This window comes from Lampetra fluviatilis, chromosome 26 (assembly GCF_964198595.1).
Source record: "Lampetra fluviatilis chromosome 26, kcLamFluv1.1, whole genome shotgun sequence".
Taxonomy (NCBI): domain Eukaryota; kingdom Metazoa; phylum Chordata; class Hyperoartia; order Petromyzontiformes; family Petromyzontidae; genus Lampetra; species Lampetra fluviatilis.
Genome location: NC_136300.1, coordinates 1,280,425 through 1,293,521, shown reverse-complemented (window position 1 = coordinate 1,293,521; position 13,097 = coordinate 1,280,425). Strand labels below are relative to the sequence as shown.

At 45.9% G+C, this 13,097-nt stretch overlaps 1 protein-coding gene across 1 annotated transcript in view; it reads left to right on the top strand.

Annotated features, from left to right (window-relative positions):
- Positions 1 to 6,717: 6,717 nt before the first annotated feature.
- The window catches only part of MYLK3 (myosin light chain kinase 3), a 56,731-nt gene continuing 50,351 nt past the window's right edge, over positions 6,718 to 13,097 (top strand). The window contains exon 1 of the mRNA XM_078868889.1: positions 6,718 to 7,116. Within this exon, the coding sequence (XP_078725015.1) occupies positions 6,718 to 7,116 (399 nt within the window). The remainder of the gene's footprint in view (positions 7,117 to 13,097) is intronic.

Genomic DNA, 13,097 nt, shown 5'->3' with positions numbered 1-13,097 from the left:
GACTGGTTAGCTCATTGATCACACGCTCGTTTTGGTCTGGTACCAGCGTGTGATTTCCAAAGAGAGAGTAGGTCCTAACATTATGGTTTTGATTTACACCTCAGATGCGTTTTGTATTCCCGTGGTGCTCGTAACACAATGATGTGCCGAGCAATTGAAAAACAAAATCGGGCATTCCTGGCTGGTGGGAGCATGGCTTTGTTTGTTCCGTGATAGCTCCACCCATGGCATGCCAGGCGGCCACCCATCAATTGTGTTATTTTTGGACCGCTTGTTAGCGACGTCCTCATAATGAAAAAGGCGACCACTGCAAGACATTATTACTCCCACGATGGTGCCCGACTCATTGAGAACAATGTTGTGATAGGTGGTTGCATCGTTCACATCAGCAGGTCTGTACCGGGTGTAGGGTTTAATTCGGCCTGGCATAGGGGCCGTGACAGCACGTTCTTTAAAAGCGCGTCATTGAGTTTCTGTACAGTGTTGTCCCAGACTGCCATACAACAGCTGGATCTGATATGAGTATGGGACCCTTGGAAAATGCATGGTAAGTAAACTCCGCTTTGTCATAGCTCGCAACACACCGAGGTAATGTTTTATGATGTGAGCAGCGTATTATGTCACAAAAACAGCGTCATTTGAAATGTTTTCATTGTTAACATTAGTTATAAGTGCTTTTTAAATGTAGACGTCGCATTACAGTTGTGTGTCAACAGGGCATCGATGTAAACATTACATGTATGTATATTTATAATTTATTTAAATACCAGTCAATTATATTATTATGAGCTCACACTACTCTTCTATATATATTCAGTACTGTTAGATGAAATGCAGCCGCTGTGGATGATCACTTTCACAGTGTTGGATTCAGGAATGATGGGCACACTTTCAGTAGCCGTATTAATGTTTTTGCAATGTACGCTACCAATCTGCTAGATACGCTGACTATGTGTATGTGTGTTCGCATGTATATATTTATGGTTGTTCATGTGGTTCCAACACGGTACGAGAATAAACCCGGACAGGATCCCGTGCTACTTGGAGATGCACACACAAGTGGACGGACAAAGAAGTAACGGGAAGAAAAATCTGGGTGCATAGAATGAGCCATAGGACATCTAGAAGACAAAGACTGAGATTGTGCGACGCAGTGACACTGGCTAAAGAACGACAGCACCATGGCGGGAAGTTGTTTGGCTCCATCGTTGCCGATCTGACAGTGGACGGATGATGATGTGTGGAAAACTCCAGCAATGTTAAATTAACGTGTCATTTGAAAGCGTATAACGTGGAGTCAATCCAAATCGGTTTGAAATTACAGAACCACGTTTTGCCCTTGACCCCAAAAATCAGCGAATTCAGCTCATTCAGTTTATTGGCCTCCAGCGTGTTCATCTATTCCACCATTTACAATGGTCCGGTGTGTGACATGTTCCCCATTTTAAAAGCATGCACAGGATAGGGGGGTGTCATTGGGATGGGGAGTCGGGGAGGGGGGTCTTGGGAGTGTGTGGGGAGGGTGCTAGCGTGACAAGATACCCGTGAGCACATGCCCCTTCCTCCAAACCTGGCACGTCAAATCAATTTCCATTGAAAACACGAGAATTTGGCAGCATATCCCTTCAAGAATAATTTATTGCCTTTTAATCTCAACTGGCTTGCCATTAGTTTATTATAACCAGTGGCGAAGTGTGATGAGCACGGGGCCCTGTGACATGGCGTGACACTGAAACCCCCTTCTCCCCATCATCCCACGCGTGGACCTCCACTGCGGCCCTTTGTCCGTGGCGCAGTTGCACCGCCTGCACACTCGACAGCCATGCCACTGCTCGCGCAACCCCATTTGGATGAGTCCCGCAAATTGAACATCCCGTGGCGATGCAGTGGAACTTTTCCCTCCACCAGATTAATGTTTTCACACTTGCCCGTGACCCTGAGCCGCCCGCTGCTGTGCGAGCTAATGCCGCGCGTGCTGTGTCGCCGCGTTGTGGGCCTGCCCCGCTGTGTGCCCTGCATTCACGGGACACACATTCACTGCCAGCTTTGTATGGAGCGATAGCTGGCAGGTATGGCGTACGAAATGGAAAGTATGCGTCGACATCAAACAGTTGGGCCATCACGTGAGTGCCTCTGTGCCCCCCTGCCCGCCCGCAGCCTCCCCCCCCGGTGTAAGTGCTGCATCAAAGACCGCAGTTAATTGTTGTGCGGCACGGCCCTCGTTCGACATCAAACGGCGGAGGAGAAGGTGGAGGAAAGGGAGCAGGGCCACTGCCAAACGAGAAGTGCATCTCCTCGCACGCGTTGTGTAAACAGCGGCTGTAGGGCATCCCGGAGCACCAGCGCGAGTGACATCGGAGAACGCGCGCACATTACAGCAGCGCTTCAGTGTAGAACCTTCTTTTCTTATTCTTCTTATTATTATTGCTAAGGGTAAACACGCAGGGGACATCGAGGCGAGGTGCTTCTTATAAATTAAAGTGAAATATGTTGCACGAAATAAAATATCTACTGGGCCATGAACATCCTGTATTATGTGTGTGTGTATATATGGACAGTTGGCACAATGTAACTAAATGGATTGTTGTGTCACAGGACCGTGATGTGGCAACAGCTTGGGCAGGGAAATTCATCCAGCAGTGGATGATTCATCGTGACTGATGATGATTATAATGATGGACTAGTGTTGTCGTGAATGGCCTTCGTGAGAGCGTATCTCCTTGCCTGAGTCCTGATTTGTGTTGTGTTACTGCATGCAAGTGTCGCCATTTCATCTTGACTTGAAAAACTGCAATAAAAACCGTGGAACACACAGAGCTCCTCCGTTAAAAACATTAATAAAATAGTGAAATAAATTAGAAAACAACATAAAACTTACTGAAGTAACATTCATCATTATTGGCTGTGGTAAATGATGATGATGTGTCAAGTATATTGTGCTTATCCTATACAGTACTGTAGAGAATTAAATAAGCAATCGGTAAGCAGACACGTCACATAATTGTGTCTCCACGTTAAAAAGATAAATGGCTCAGTGGCCTACTGGGAATCCATAATTTCAGCAGTGTTGATTCAGCACAAGCAAACTGATAATTTTGTCTTTGATAATTTTGCGTCGATTAGGACCAATATTTCACTTAACATCTGGCAATTTAACCAGCATTGATTAGATTGCTGATGAGATATTGCGTGTCAAAACCGGTTTTCTTGTGCTGAATCATGCTACTGATTATGCACTCCCAGAAGGCCATTGGGGCAATGTGTTGTGTAAGAAATACTTTATTTATGTGGAGATATCTGAATGAGATAGTGCCTATTTATCTATTTTTTTGTTGTGCCGGGAGTTTTAACTCTGAAAAAAATATTCTTACAAGAGCATGTGTGAGTGTCAAATTAAACTTAATATTTTACATCACTGAATGATTAAATATTGTGAGCACACTAAATATTACATGACCTACAAATTACTGTAACTTTTGTGGGAGGAAAGCAAATACTATCTTCGCAAGTGTGCATTTAATGAGCAGCTGACTTCACTGGGTAATATTGGTGGAGAATGGCGTAATTGTGGACGGTATGTGAAGAGCGTGGTGATGACGACGAGCCAGTGTCCCTGGCATGCAAATTAAGAGAGATTAATCTGGATTAGAATCGGGGTGCAGAGGTCGTGTGGACAGCAAAGTGCCAAGCACTCAAGGCACATTCCATCACCTCTCGGGAGATTATGCCCCTTTGACAAAGCCATTTTACAAAAACGAGTGTGATCGTTGGCCTAACGCGTTTCATCACCCATCATCCATAGACATTGCTTGTCCACTGCTTGATGAAGGCCTCCCCAAGTCGGTACTATTATTCATGGTTGAGGTATGCCACAATCCATATCACTCCTGTGGAGGAACTGATTTAATTTGTGACATTTCAGTGTAGTGTCCATAATGTCGGCAGTGTTCACTCTTTTAGTTGCTCTTCTGTCACCCGTATTGTCCACTGGCTGTCATCACTGATACATCAATACAGTGTGTCCTGCCCAAGGTCAGTTACTTATTTAAAAACAAATCATTTGATGATGCTGCGTTGACAATGGTACAAGCACAGTGACACAAACGCTTCACACATTCGTCAACGACACTGCCTTAAAAGAAGATGTATATAATCGGCGACGTTTCGGGCAATGGGCCTTCCTCGTTACGTGCTATGTTGTTGAAGAGTGTGTTGAGTCTAATTTTCTACTGTGCTATTTGATCCACGTGGTTATTTTACGGTCTCTCAATGTGATGCATTATTTTCACCGTTTGTTCCACGTTCCTCCATATTACAATTAACATGGCAAGGCAGGTAATATACACAGATGGAAACTTTCTTCTTAAGGATCATTAATGTTGCTTTTGATGATCAAATTAGTTTGATCATCAAAGTGATTCGTCTTGCCATCCAGCTGTTTCTCTCACCTCTTTGTTGTCATCGCTTTCGTTCCCAACGACCTTGAATCACTGCCCCGAGTTGCACACGTTCTGCTATGCGTTTCGGTTATGTCCCTCCAACAATTGTCCTGAAGCAAGTGGTCAACCGATTGAACAACATAAACACGTTTTGTTTAATAAAAAAAACATATCTCATGAGAGTACAGTAAATCCGACCGTCACATCCGTCCTGACCCATCAACTGCCCACACCCAGCGCAATATTTTTGCTCGGCGTAATTCTCATTTTCTATCAAATGCAGCTGTGCGCTCTTAACCTCGCGTACATTGTCCTGTTTGTCGAGTGGGATGGAGGAGTTGGCACTTCGTTTTCCACTGGTGACGCATTTTTGTGCGTGGTGAAACTGCCATGCTCCAAGGAATGGTCACATTCCTGACCTGCTCACATATCCGTCCATACCTCGGCCCCCGGCGAGTCTGATGTGCGACGTTGTCCTGGAGTTCAGACTCAGCGGCTTGATTTCAGCTGGTAAGGCAATCGAGCCAGGCAGCTGTGTCACGAGGAAGACCCCAGCCAAAGACTTGTCGGCCGTGCTGGCAGTCGCCGGGCATCGTCGCAGGATGGAAATGTGCAAATTAGCGACATCAAAAAACGGCAAATTATTTACACGAAACCTACAGCAGACCTTACTGCAAACAAGATAAACAATAAACAGCATTTATAAACAATGTAAAACAAATCCTACATGATTAAACAGTAAATACAGCCTCAGCCATAATGAAGCGTAGTTTAAGTTGATTACATGAGCATGACGTTGGGTATAAACAGCGTCGGCATGCGTATAACTCCACCAGGAAATCTGGTGTTCTCATTAAGATGTGTTACATGAAGGACCGCCCATTGCACGGAGCGCTTATATGTTGTGCAATGCCTTCTCTTGCACCATTATAGAAAATGAATGTCTCGTTAAGAGGGAATGCAGTCAGTCACAACAACTGATGCTCACCACCTGACCGATGTAAATCTATGGGGAAAAAAATGTAGTAACTCGCTATCACAGGTGGTGGTTGTTGACAATATTGTGGTTTATTAATAATCAGAATCATCGGCTGTTATCTGTTCACTGCTGGATGGAGACCTTCCTACATAATCACCGTCCCTCATGATCCTGCAATGGTCAAATTCCCATCTCGCCCCTGCTTATTTATTTTATATTTGTTCAACTAAACACAACCCCTTGCCAGTCCACTGCCGGTAAACCGCCTCCCCCCATATTTCACCATGGCTGATCGGTGCACATTGTTGAAGTTTTGGCACAGGACCATTTCAGATGTCACTTTGTCACTGATGTCAGCCGCGGTCGGGAATATAATTAATGTCGCTGGGTTCATGGCTCAGTGTATCAACCATTCCGCCCTACCCTATTTATAAAACATAATTTACAGCCCTCTTATTATACAGACCGTGTATATCTGTGTAAAATTAGATATAGTGTTGCATCCAAAAATTACTCAAGTGTCACATTTGGCAATACAACATGGAAATATTACAGATATGTTCTACACTTTTTTACATATTAACTCAATCTCATTAACTGCTATGTCATTTACAGTCCATAAATATGGAAGGATAATATTACATCTGTATCTATCGTGAAACGCATTAACCTTTTAAAATATGTAATTGTACTGTATTTAATCAGCCACAGTAGCAGGAGTGCGTCCGTACGTCGTGATGAGCTCGGGGGCTGGAATATCAGCTCTGGCAGGGATAGTGCGGGCAAGGCCAGGATTTATCTAGGGTGAGTCCGTCATCGTAACGCAGCGTTACACTAAACGTTTGTTCACATTGGATCATCTTTATGAGAGTTATTGTCAGCCACGTCACAGACAGAGGGTCGAGGTGATGCGTAACGCTTACAGCCTTCGTTGGAAAAGTGTTAAAAGAGCTGCTTGCAATTACACGGAGAGACAGAAAGATGAAAACATGGATTATATAACATTTAGCGTGTTTGGGCAGGCCACATCACGAGAAGCGATGATCCAGAATAATGACCGGAGTGGCGGCAAACAGAACATGTCCGTTGGGTCGTCCACCACAAGGAGATGGAGCAATGTATTACATTTGTGCGCCGGTGTTAGACGGATTCGTGCATTGCTGAATAGCGAGAGATGGCAGTGTCTTGGGGGAGGCCTTCATCCAGATCAAGCAGCTGATTGACCACGACTTCTGCTACTGATGATGATGATGATAATACACCGGGACGGTTCTGTAAACACCGACAAAGCCATCGCGAATGTTTACCCGCAGGACGCAACACCAGGGCAGCAGCTGTGTCTGCGAGGTGGATGAGGACACCACGCGGACCTTGCTGCCCCTCGGCTGCTCCTCCGCCGGGGTGGTGGCCGGCCGCGGCTCGCCGGACCGGCCGCCCGATGTCCTCACGGCCGACTCGCCCCCCAACCAACAACAGGACCAGCGGCAGGAGGCGCAGGGCTGCGCTCGGGACGCCGGCGGCGGCGGCGGGGGGAAGCCTCGGACGCAGCGCAAAACAAAGGCGGTCCAGCGGAGGGGGAGCCAGCGTCGGCTGGGACATCATCTCGCCTTCTTCCACTACCTGAAGCGCGTCGAGTCGCGAACGGGGTTCTGGGAGAAGCACACGACCCAGCACCTGCTACTGCACAAGGACGACGAGGTACCCACCGCGCCATCGCCTCTTTTCTGTGCCCATTGTTGGACTTCTTTCGCACCGTACGCAGGCAACCGTAATTATTATAATCGGAGGTGCGGGGGAAAGACAACAAAATAATCACAAAAGGAGTTCTAAAGAAATTTTCAATTTAGATTTAAAAGTGCATAGCTCTCAATAGCTTCCTAATATCTGAAGGAAGAGCGTTCCAGACGGCGCGTGATGTTCGATGGTTAGCCAAAAGCCGCTGTGAGGATGACCGGAGTTTTCGTGATCACCGCATCCGTTACGATCGTGACCATGCCACCCAAACTATGGGCCGTATAGTAAACCACTGTCGTCTGCGTCCCTTCAACAGAGGAAAAGAAAAACTGCACCAATTCTCTCGACGTGGCGAGCAGACCTCAACATTGGCAGTTCCTGAATATATATGTGTCACCATTTGCAAGAATAGAACTGTCCTGTTCCATTCCCTCTATGTGTGTCTCTCCTGCACCAGCAGCGTCGAAATCGGACCCATATCTAACACAGGTCCTTCATTGCCTAAACACACACCTGGCAGATCACCATCATTGGTTCAAGCACGCCTGTTGGTGAGACGCTGAGTGTCAACACCGGTCCAGTAGCTTGTGTTTGTGTTGCGTTGGTGTTGGAGCAATGCTCTGCTGCTGAAATGATGCACTGCCAGGATGTCGCGCAGCTCATGAATGAATTTTTCTCAACATGTGGAGCGACATAAATAATGTATGAAGGAGGAATATTTTTTGCTAAATTATTTTGTTTACTTATTCGCTGAGTACCGAGTCTGTTCCTTGTCACCTGCACATCGACCAACCGAATGCCTCCTGCAAGATGCTAGCTCCTTCCGCACTGCTTGGTTCCGGCTCATTAGCGGGCATCCTCATTTTTGTTTGTCAATTTCCCGGGACCCACATAAAGCCCTTCATCCAGCAGTGGTTTGACAAAATGGTCGTACATGTACATAAAGTCCATCTCCGACGTGGTGCGGTACCAGAATCTTTTTATTTATCCTGGAGAAATCCGATGAGCGATGAGGATCTTCTCCACAGATGTTCAGATGTCCACACGCACAGTACTGTGCTTCGCAAGAAGATGTTTTCTCTTACATCCTTCCAGATTGTTTGTAATTTTCGTTCCGATTGACCTGATCAAACAAAGGACCCTCGTGTCTCAGTGACGTTGATGTTGCTTAGGAGCCATGGTGGCAAGATGTTAACTTCCTTGCCTGGTTTAACAGGAGGTCGTGGGTTCGACCCCGACGCCTGTATATTTGGACTGTGGATTTTTCTCCGGGTCCTCCGGGGTTTCCCTCCACATTTAGAATCAACGTGCGTTTTGGATATTTGGCTGCTTATCAATTTCCAGAATGATAAGCCACTTCGATGAGCTGTTATGTGTGGCCAAGTTGCTTCTGAGAAAGAGCTTCATTGCTCAGCGGGCTTTACCTGGTAAAATATTTGTGTTATTATACTTTAATGTACAAAAGAGGTTTATAGTTGTATGTACAAAGGGGCATGCTTACATCGTCCAAATTTAAGTCGTCCTCCTGACTCATCCTTGTGGCGAAGTGCTGTCTCGGGGTGTCACTGCTTGTCCCTGCCCCCCCTGCCTTCCTCTTGTGATTCAATGGATCCTTGAGAATCAGCGCCACTATTCGATTTGAGAATTGATACTTTCTATTCACACTATGACAAGTGTGGTGGAGAGTGGCCACGTTGACCCATTGCACACTACACAGGTAAAGGTGCAGCCCTAAGGTTGCTTGCTCATGCCACTGCTGGCAGAAGTTGCTCCACTAGAGGGAGCTCTAGTGGAGTACGTGGTCTACTCTTCCACGTGAGCCAAGCTACCTTGGAAGAGATGGGAGTACCCACGCATGAGGCCAACCACACACGGCCTGCCAATCGACTTAACCGCACACGACATGCAAATGAAAGAGCGTGAATTCTTTCACGATCGATCTGATACGCGCATCGCGAGCTTAAGAATCGGTATGAATTGACGAATCAATACACCATTACTCTCCCGGCGATGACCTCCGTAAAGTATCAAGTGCCACTGTGGCAACACGATATTATTACATTATTGAGGTGTGGCATTTCACGCCGCTAATATCCGACGCAAGGTCAGCAGCCCGCTGGAGGTTGGAGTGAAAATGGGCACACAAACAAAGCAAGGACGACATCTACCCCCACGGGGGGGGCGGGGGGGGGGGCTGTTATTTTAAGGGTGAGATAAATGGACGGGAGAAACGCATTTTTTTCCGAAGGTGATGAGTAAGTGCAAAATTATAGCGGAATGTGACAGAAAGTAAATTTCATTGCCAATTGCAAAGACGTGCAATATTAGTTCACGCTGGACGCCCTGGTCGTGATGTCCCGTCAACTCTGGCTGGTCCTCAACCTCACGGATCAGCTGGTTGTGGTATCAGTCCGTCCAGCGTGACACGTTGTACACTCAAGTCCCCTCCATAGTGCATGAAAGGGTGATTTGGGATAGTTTTACAGATCTATTGATGTTCCCAAATAACTGAATTTACGTTTTGTTTAACGGGATTAAGTAGTTGTTCGTTTTGTATATTTTCAATAATTCCTATGATGTAACACCTGTCGATCATGAACATTAGTCAATAACAAAAAGAAGTCAGTATTATTTGTGGCTTTTTGAAAAACGTAACTGAGACAGTTCAATGTCGACAGGTAACTGAGGGATCACCGCTGTGATTCAAGTTTAGAATTTGGGTTTTAGCCACCCTTGATCAAACTGGGCTTTCACGTGTAGTTAGTTGAAGGGCTAAATCCAGTCAAGCCACGAGACTGCACAACAACTAAATGTTACATTTGTTGTTTCACTTAATTTGGCTAAAATTAAACGACGAGAATGAAACGATGTCAGTTGTACTGCCGTCTATTAGGCATGTCGTTCTAGCAGGGTGTGTAGTAAAGTATGCCACCCACTGTTAGGACACAAAAGGTCACCTGGAAGGAATCTCAAAAGTTGTTCTGTGATGTCTGCTTCTGCAGACTTCTGTGCGAGATTTCCAAAGGCATTTTTCATCCAATGACACCAACAGCACAATTGCAAAACAGCTGCGAAAAGGGCGAAATCAAGTTGTTATTTAAAACAGAAAATACATTTATTGAGTTTACATGTCATTGAAAAGCATCATTTTAGCTCCCTGGATACTGACGGACCCAACATGACCAACCCCAGCCACGGAGCCAACACCGACGATGCTTCCCCCACCACCAGCTGCCCACACGCGTGGGCCAGGCGCAACAACAACAACAACAACTCAGTTCGCTTCGCCCCTTTTGGTGAGTGGCCCCGTGCCGCTGTTAGCGTCCTTCGGCGTGAGTTTGTCGTTTTTTTATCTTTTCACCTTTTGGCTCGTAACCACGCGACTTTCCCGTGGCGGTCTTAAACGGGACTCCTCTTATAGCAGCGGGGCCGTGTCATGTTTCTTGTGATATCCCCGATCTCCTTGCATGGTCTTCTCCCCCGGTGGGCAGCGTGGTGCCCTGGCCCACCTGCTGTTTGCCCGTCTTGTTGCCCGTAATGACCTGCGTGCGGGCCGGCTAGAGATGTTTGCGCGTTTCTCACCTCGGGGCCCTTTGAAAAAAAAATGTTGGTAAGCGCAAACCATCGAGCTACTTTGGAATTTGTCGGAACAACTCGCGTAACATTGCCACGGTAGCAGCTTTTGTACGATTGCTTTTGAGTTTTGAAGAAACAGCAAGATGTTTGTCACTATGCAGAAATATGAAAGGGTTGCAGTGGCATTGGTGTCCAGGCACTGCTCAAATAGTGAATTAATTGCGGTAACAACTTATTTATTGCACTGCCTAGTGTCATGATACAATAATAATTTACAGTCGCTTGTAAATACACTGCTTTATAAAGATGACCCCCGTGCCAGATCGGTGATGGGGGTTGTTCCACAATGCTTTACAGTGCTGCACAGTGCAAGTTGGTGATGGGAGAGACCGGGACCGATTCACATATCACTCGCCAGTAACGTCAGACGTGACTAGGAATTGAACTTGGGTCACTAGGTTTGTAGTGCGACACGCTCATCACTGATTTTTTTTTTGTTGAAATGCAACATGAACAGGAACCAAAGTGTATGAAAGGTGACGTTCCTGAGAATGGTCAATCTTCTTCGTAGCACGGAGAGAGATGGAGTGGAGACGATTTGGAGACTGCACTGTACACCGCAGATGTTTAATTAGACCCAAATGTACGAGGGGCGGCAATGATGTCAAGGAGCATGAACCACCATCGCGACGACTCCGATCATTCTCGCAGCAGCAGCAGCTGCATCGAACAAAGGCGGCGGTCACCGCATCGCGTGGCGCTTTCAGATGCGCTTCTACGGCCGTTTGGAACGCTTCTCCTGCCGATATTGGGCACACACTGAAGCTATGCACTTTTGAATCATCATGTAGATTGAAACCTAATTTCTTTCGAACCGCTTTTTGTGTTCAGTGTTGCCCTTCCCACGCACCTCTGATGAGCGCGATTGGCTACGTGCGGTGCGAAAGAAGTTCAACATCGAGTGCATTCCTACTGTTACAAATGACAGCATACCTATCCATATAACCACAAAGCCACACGTGGTGTCTAATTTCAATCAATGGTCGTAATTTTGTGCTGTCTGTATTTCGTGATGCAGATGTATTAATGGCGCGTAGTAACATCACATACGACCGCCATTTGGTGTTTTGCTTGTGGAAAAATAAAGCTGCAAAGTAACAGACGCGGCTTCAAAATCCCTTCGCTCTGTTTTGTGACCAAAACGAGCACGCGTGGTCAGAGTAAAAACGGTATCCGTTTTGTCATTTCGTAGCTGCAGGGGATGTCCTTGCTTAAAAACAATTTATATTTCCTCTGCATATCCGTCACTTCCAGACAGAGGGTGACAACAATGTTCTTGCCTGCCCCGTCCACGCAGCACAGTTTTGGGTGCAGTGCCTTGCCTCCTTCTGCAGTGCAGCGCACTACACGGACGGGTTAACGTCTACGAGCGCGGGGCAATGATCCATGCCAGCAGGACACACGGGGGCTGTGCGTCCTCTGTGTGTCCTGCAGTGCACGGGGGCTAACCTGCCGTTCCTGCTGCCCTCATTTTATTATTCGCATTTATCCCAGTAAATGTTTAAGCTATATAAAAAAAAATCATTAAAGTTTTAGATATGCTTCCGCTTATGTAACGTTGAGTTAATTTAGTAAATGGCTTTTTAAAAATATATTTATAATATATGTGTCCTGTACAGCGCTTTGAGATCCTTGACGAAAAACGCTGTGTAAATGGAATGATATTATTATTTTATTGAATATTCTATTGAAGGCACATCAGTTGTAAACATGAGATGACTCATGTAGTCTGGCCAGAGCCGCTGAAGTATGATTTATACCTGAATTGAGTGTATGGTACCACATCCGTGTATTGTGTTATTTAGCCACTCTATTTCGTGTGACAGTGCCGAGGAATGCTATCGCCATAAAGAACATGAGCCACCTCTGGACTCGCGGTTCTAAAGAAGGGATGTCGTGTACCGGTTAGCTCGTAACAAACATGTCAAAGTGACCCACACCTGAATTGTAAACATTTACTGTAATCACTCTATAACTGCAATCGTCAAAACCCTTGCAAGAGGTCATGGCAATTATACTTAACTTAATAGATAAATGAGATGATATAAAAACTAACACAGGCGTATTTAAATATGTAAAAAAACGCTGATAATTCCATAACTAATGTGAGAGCAATTTTGGTCAAAATCGCGTCGTTAATAGGGAACATCTGTGGAACGCATGTGTAATACTTTCTTCGATATTGTATCACTAGACGGTTCAATTTATCATGTGATTAGATGCCAGCGCCCTTGCACAACTGCACATTAGAAGCACAGTCACCTATTATTCGTGCTTTTTCCCTCCGATGGTGTAAAGACGAGTAACAA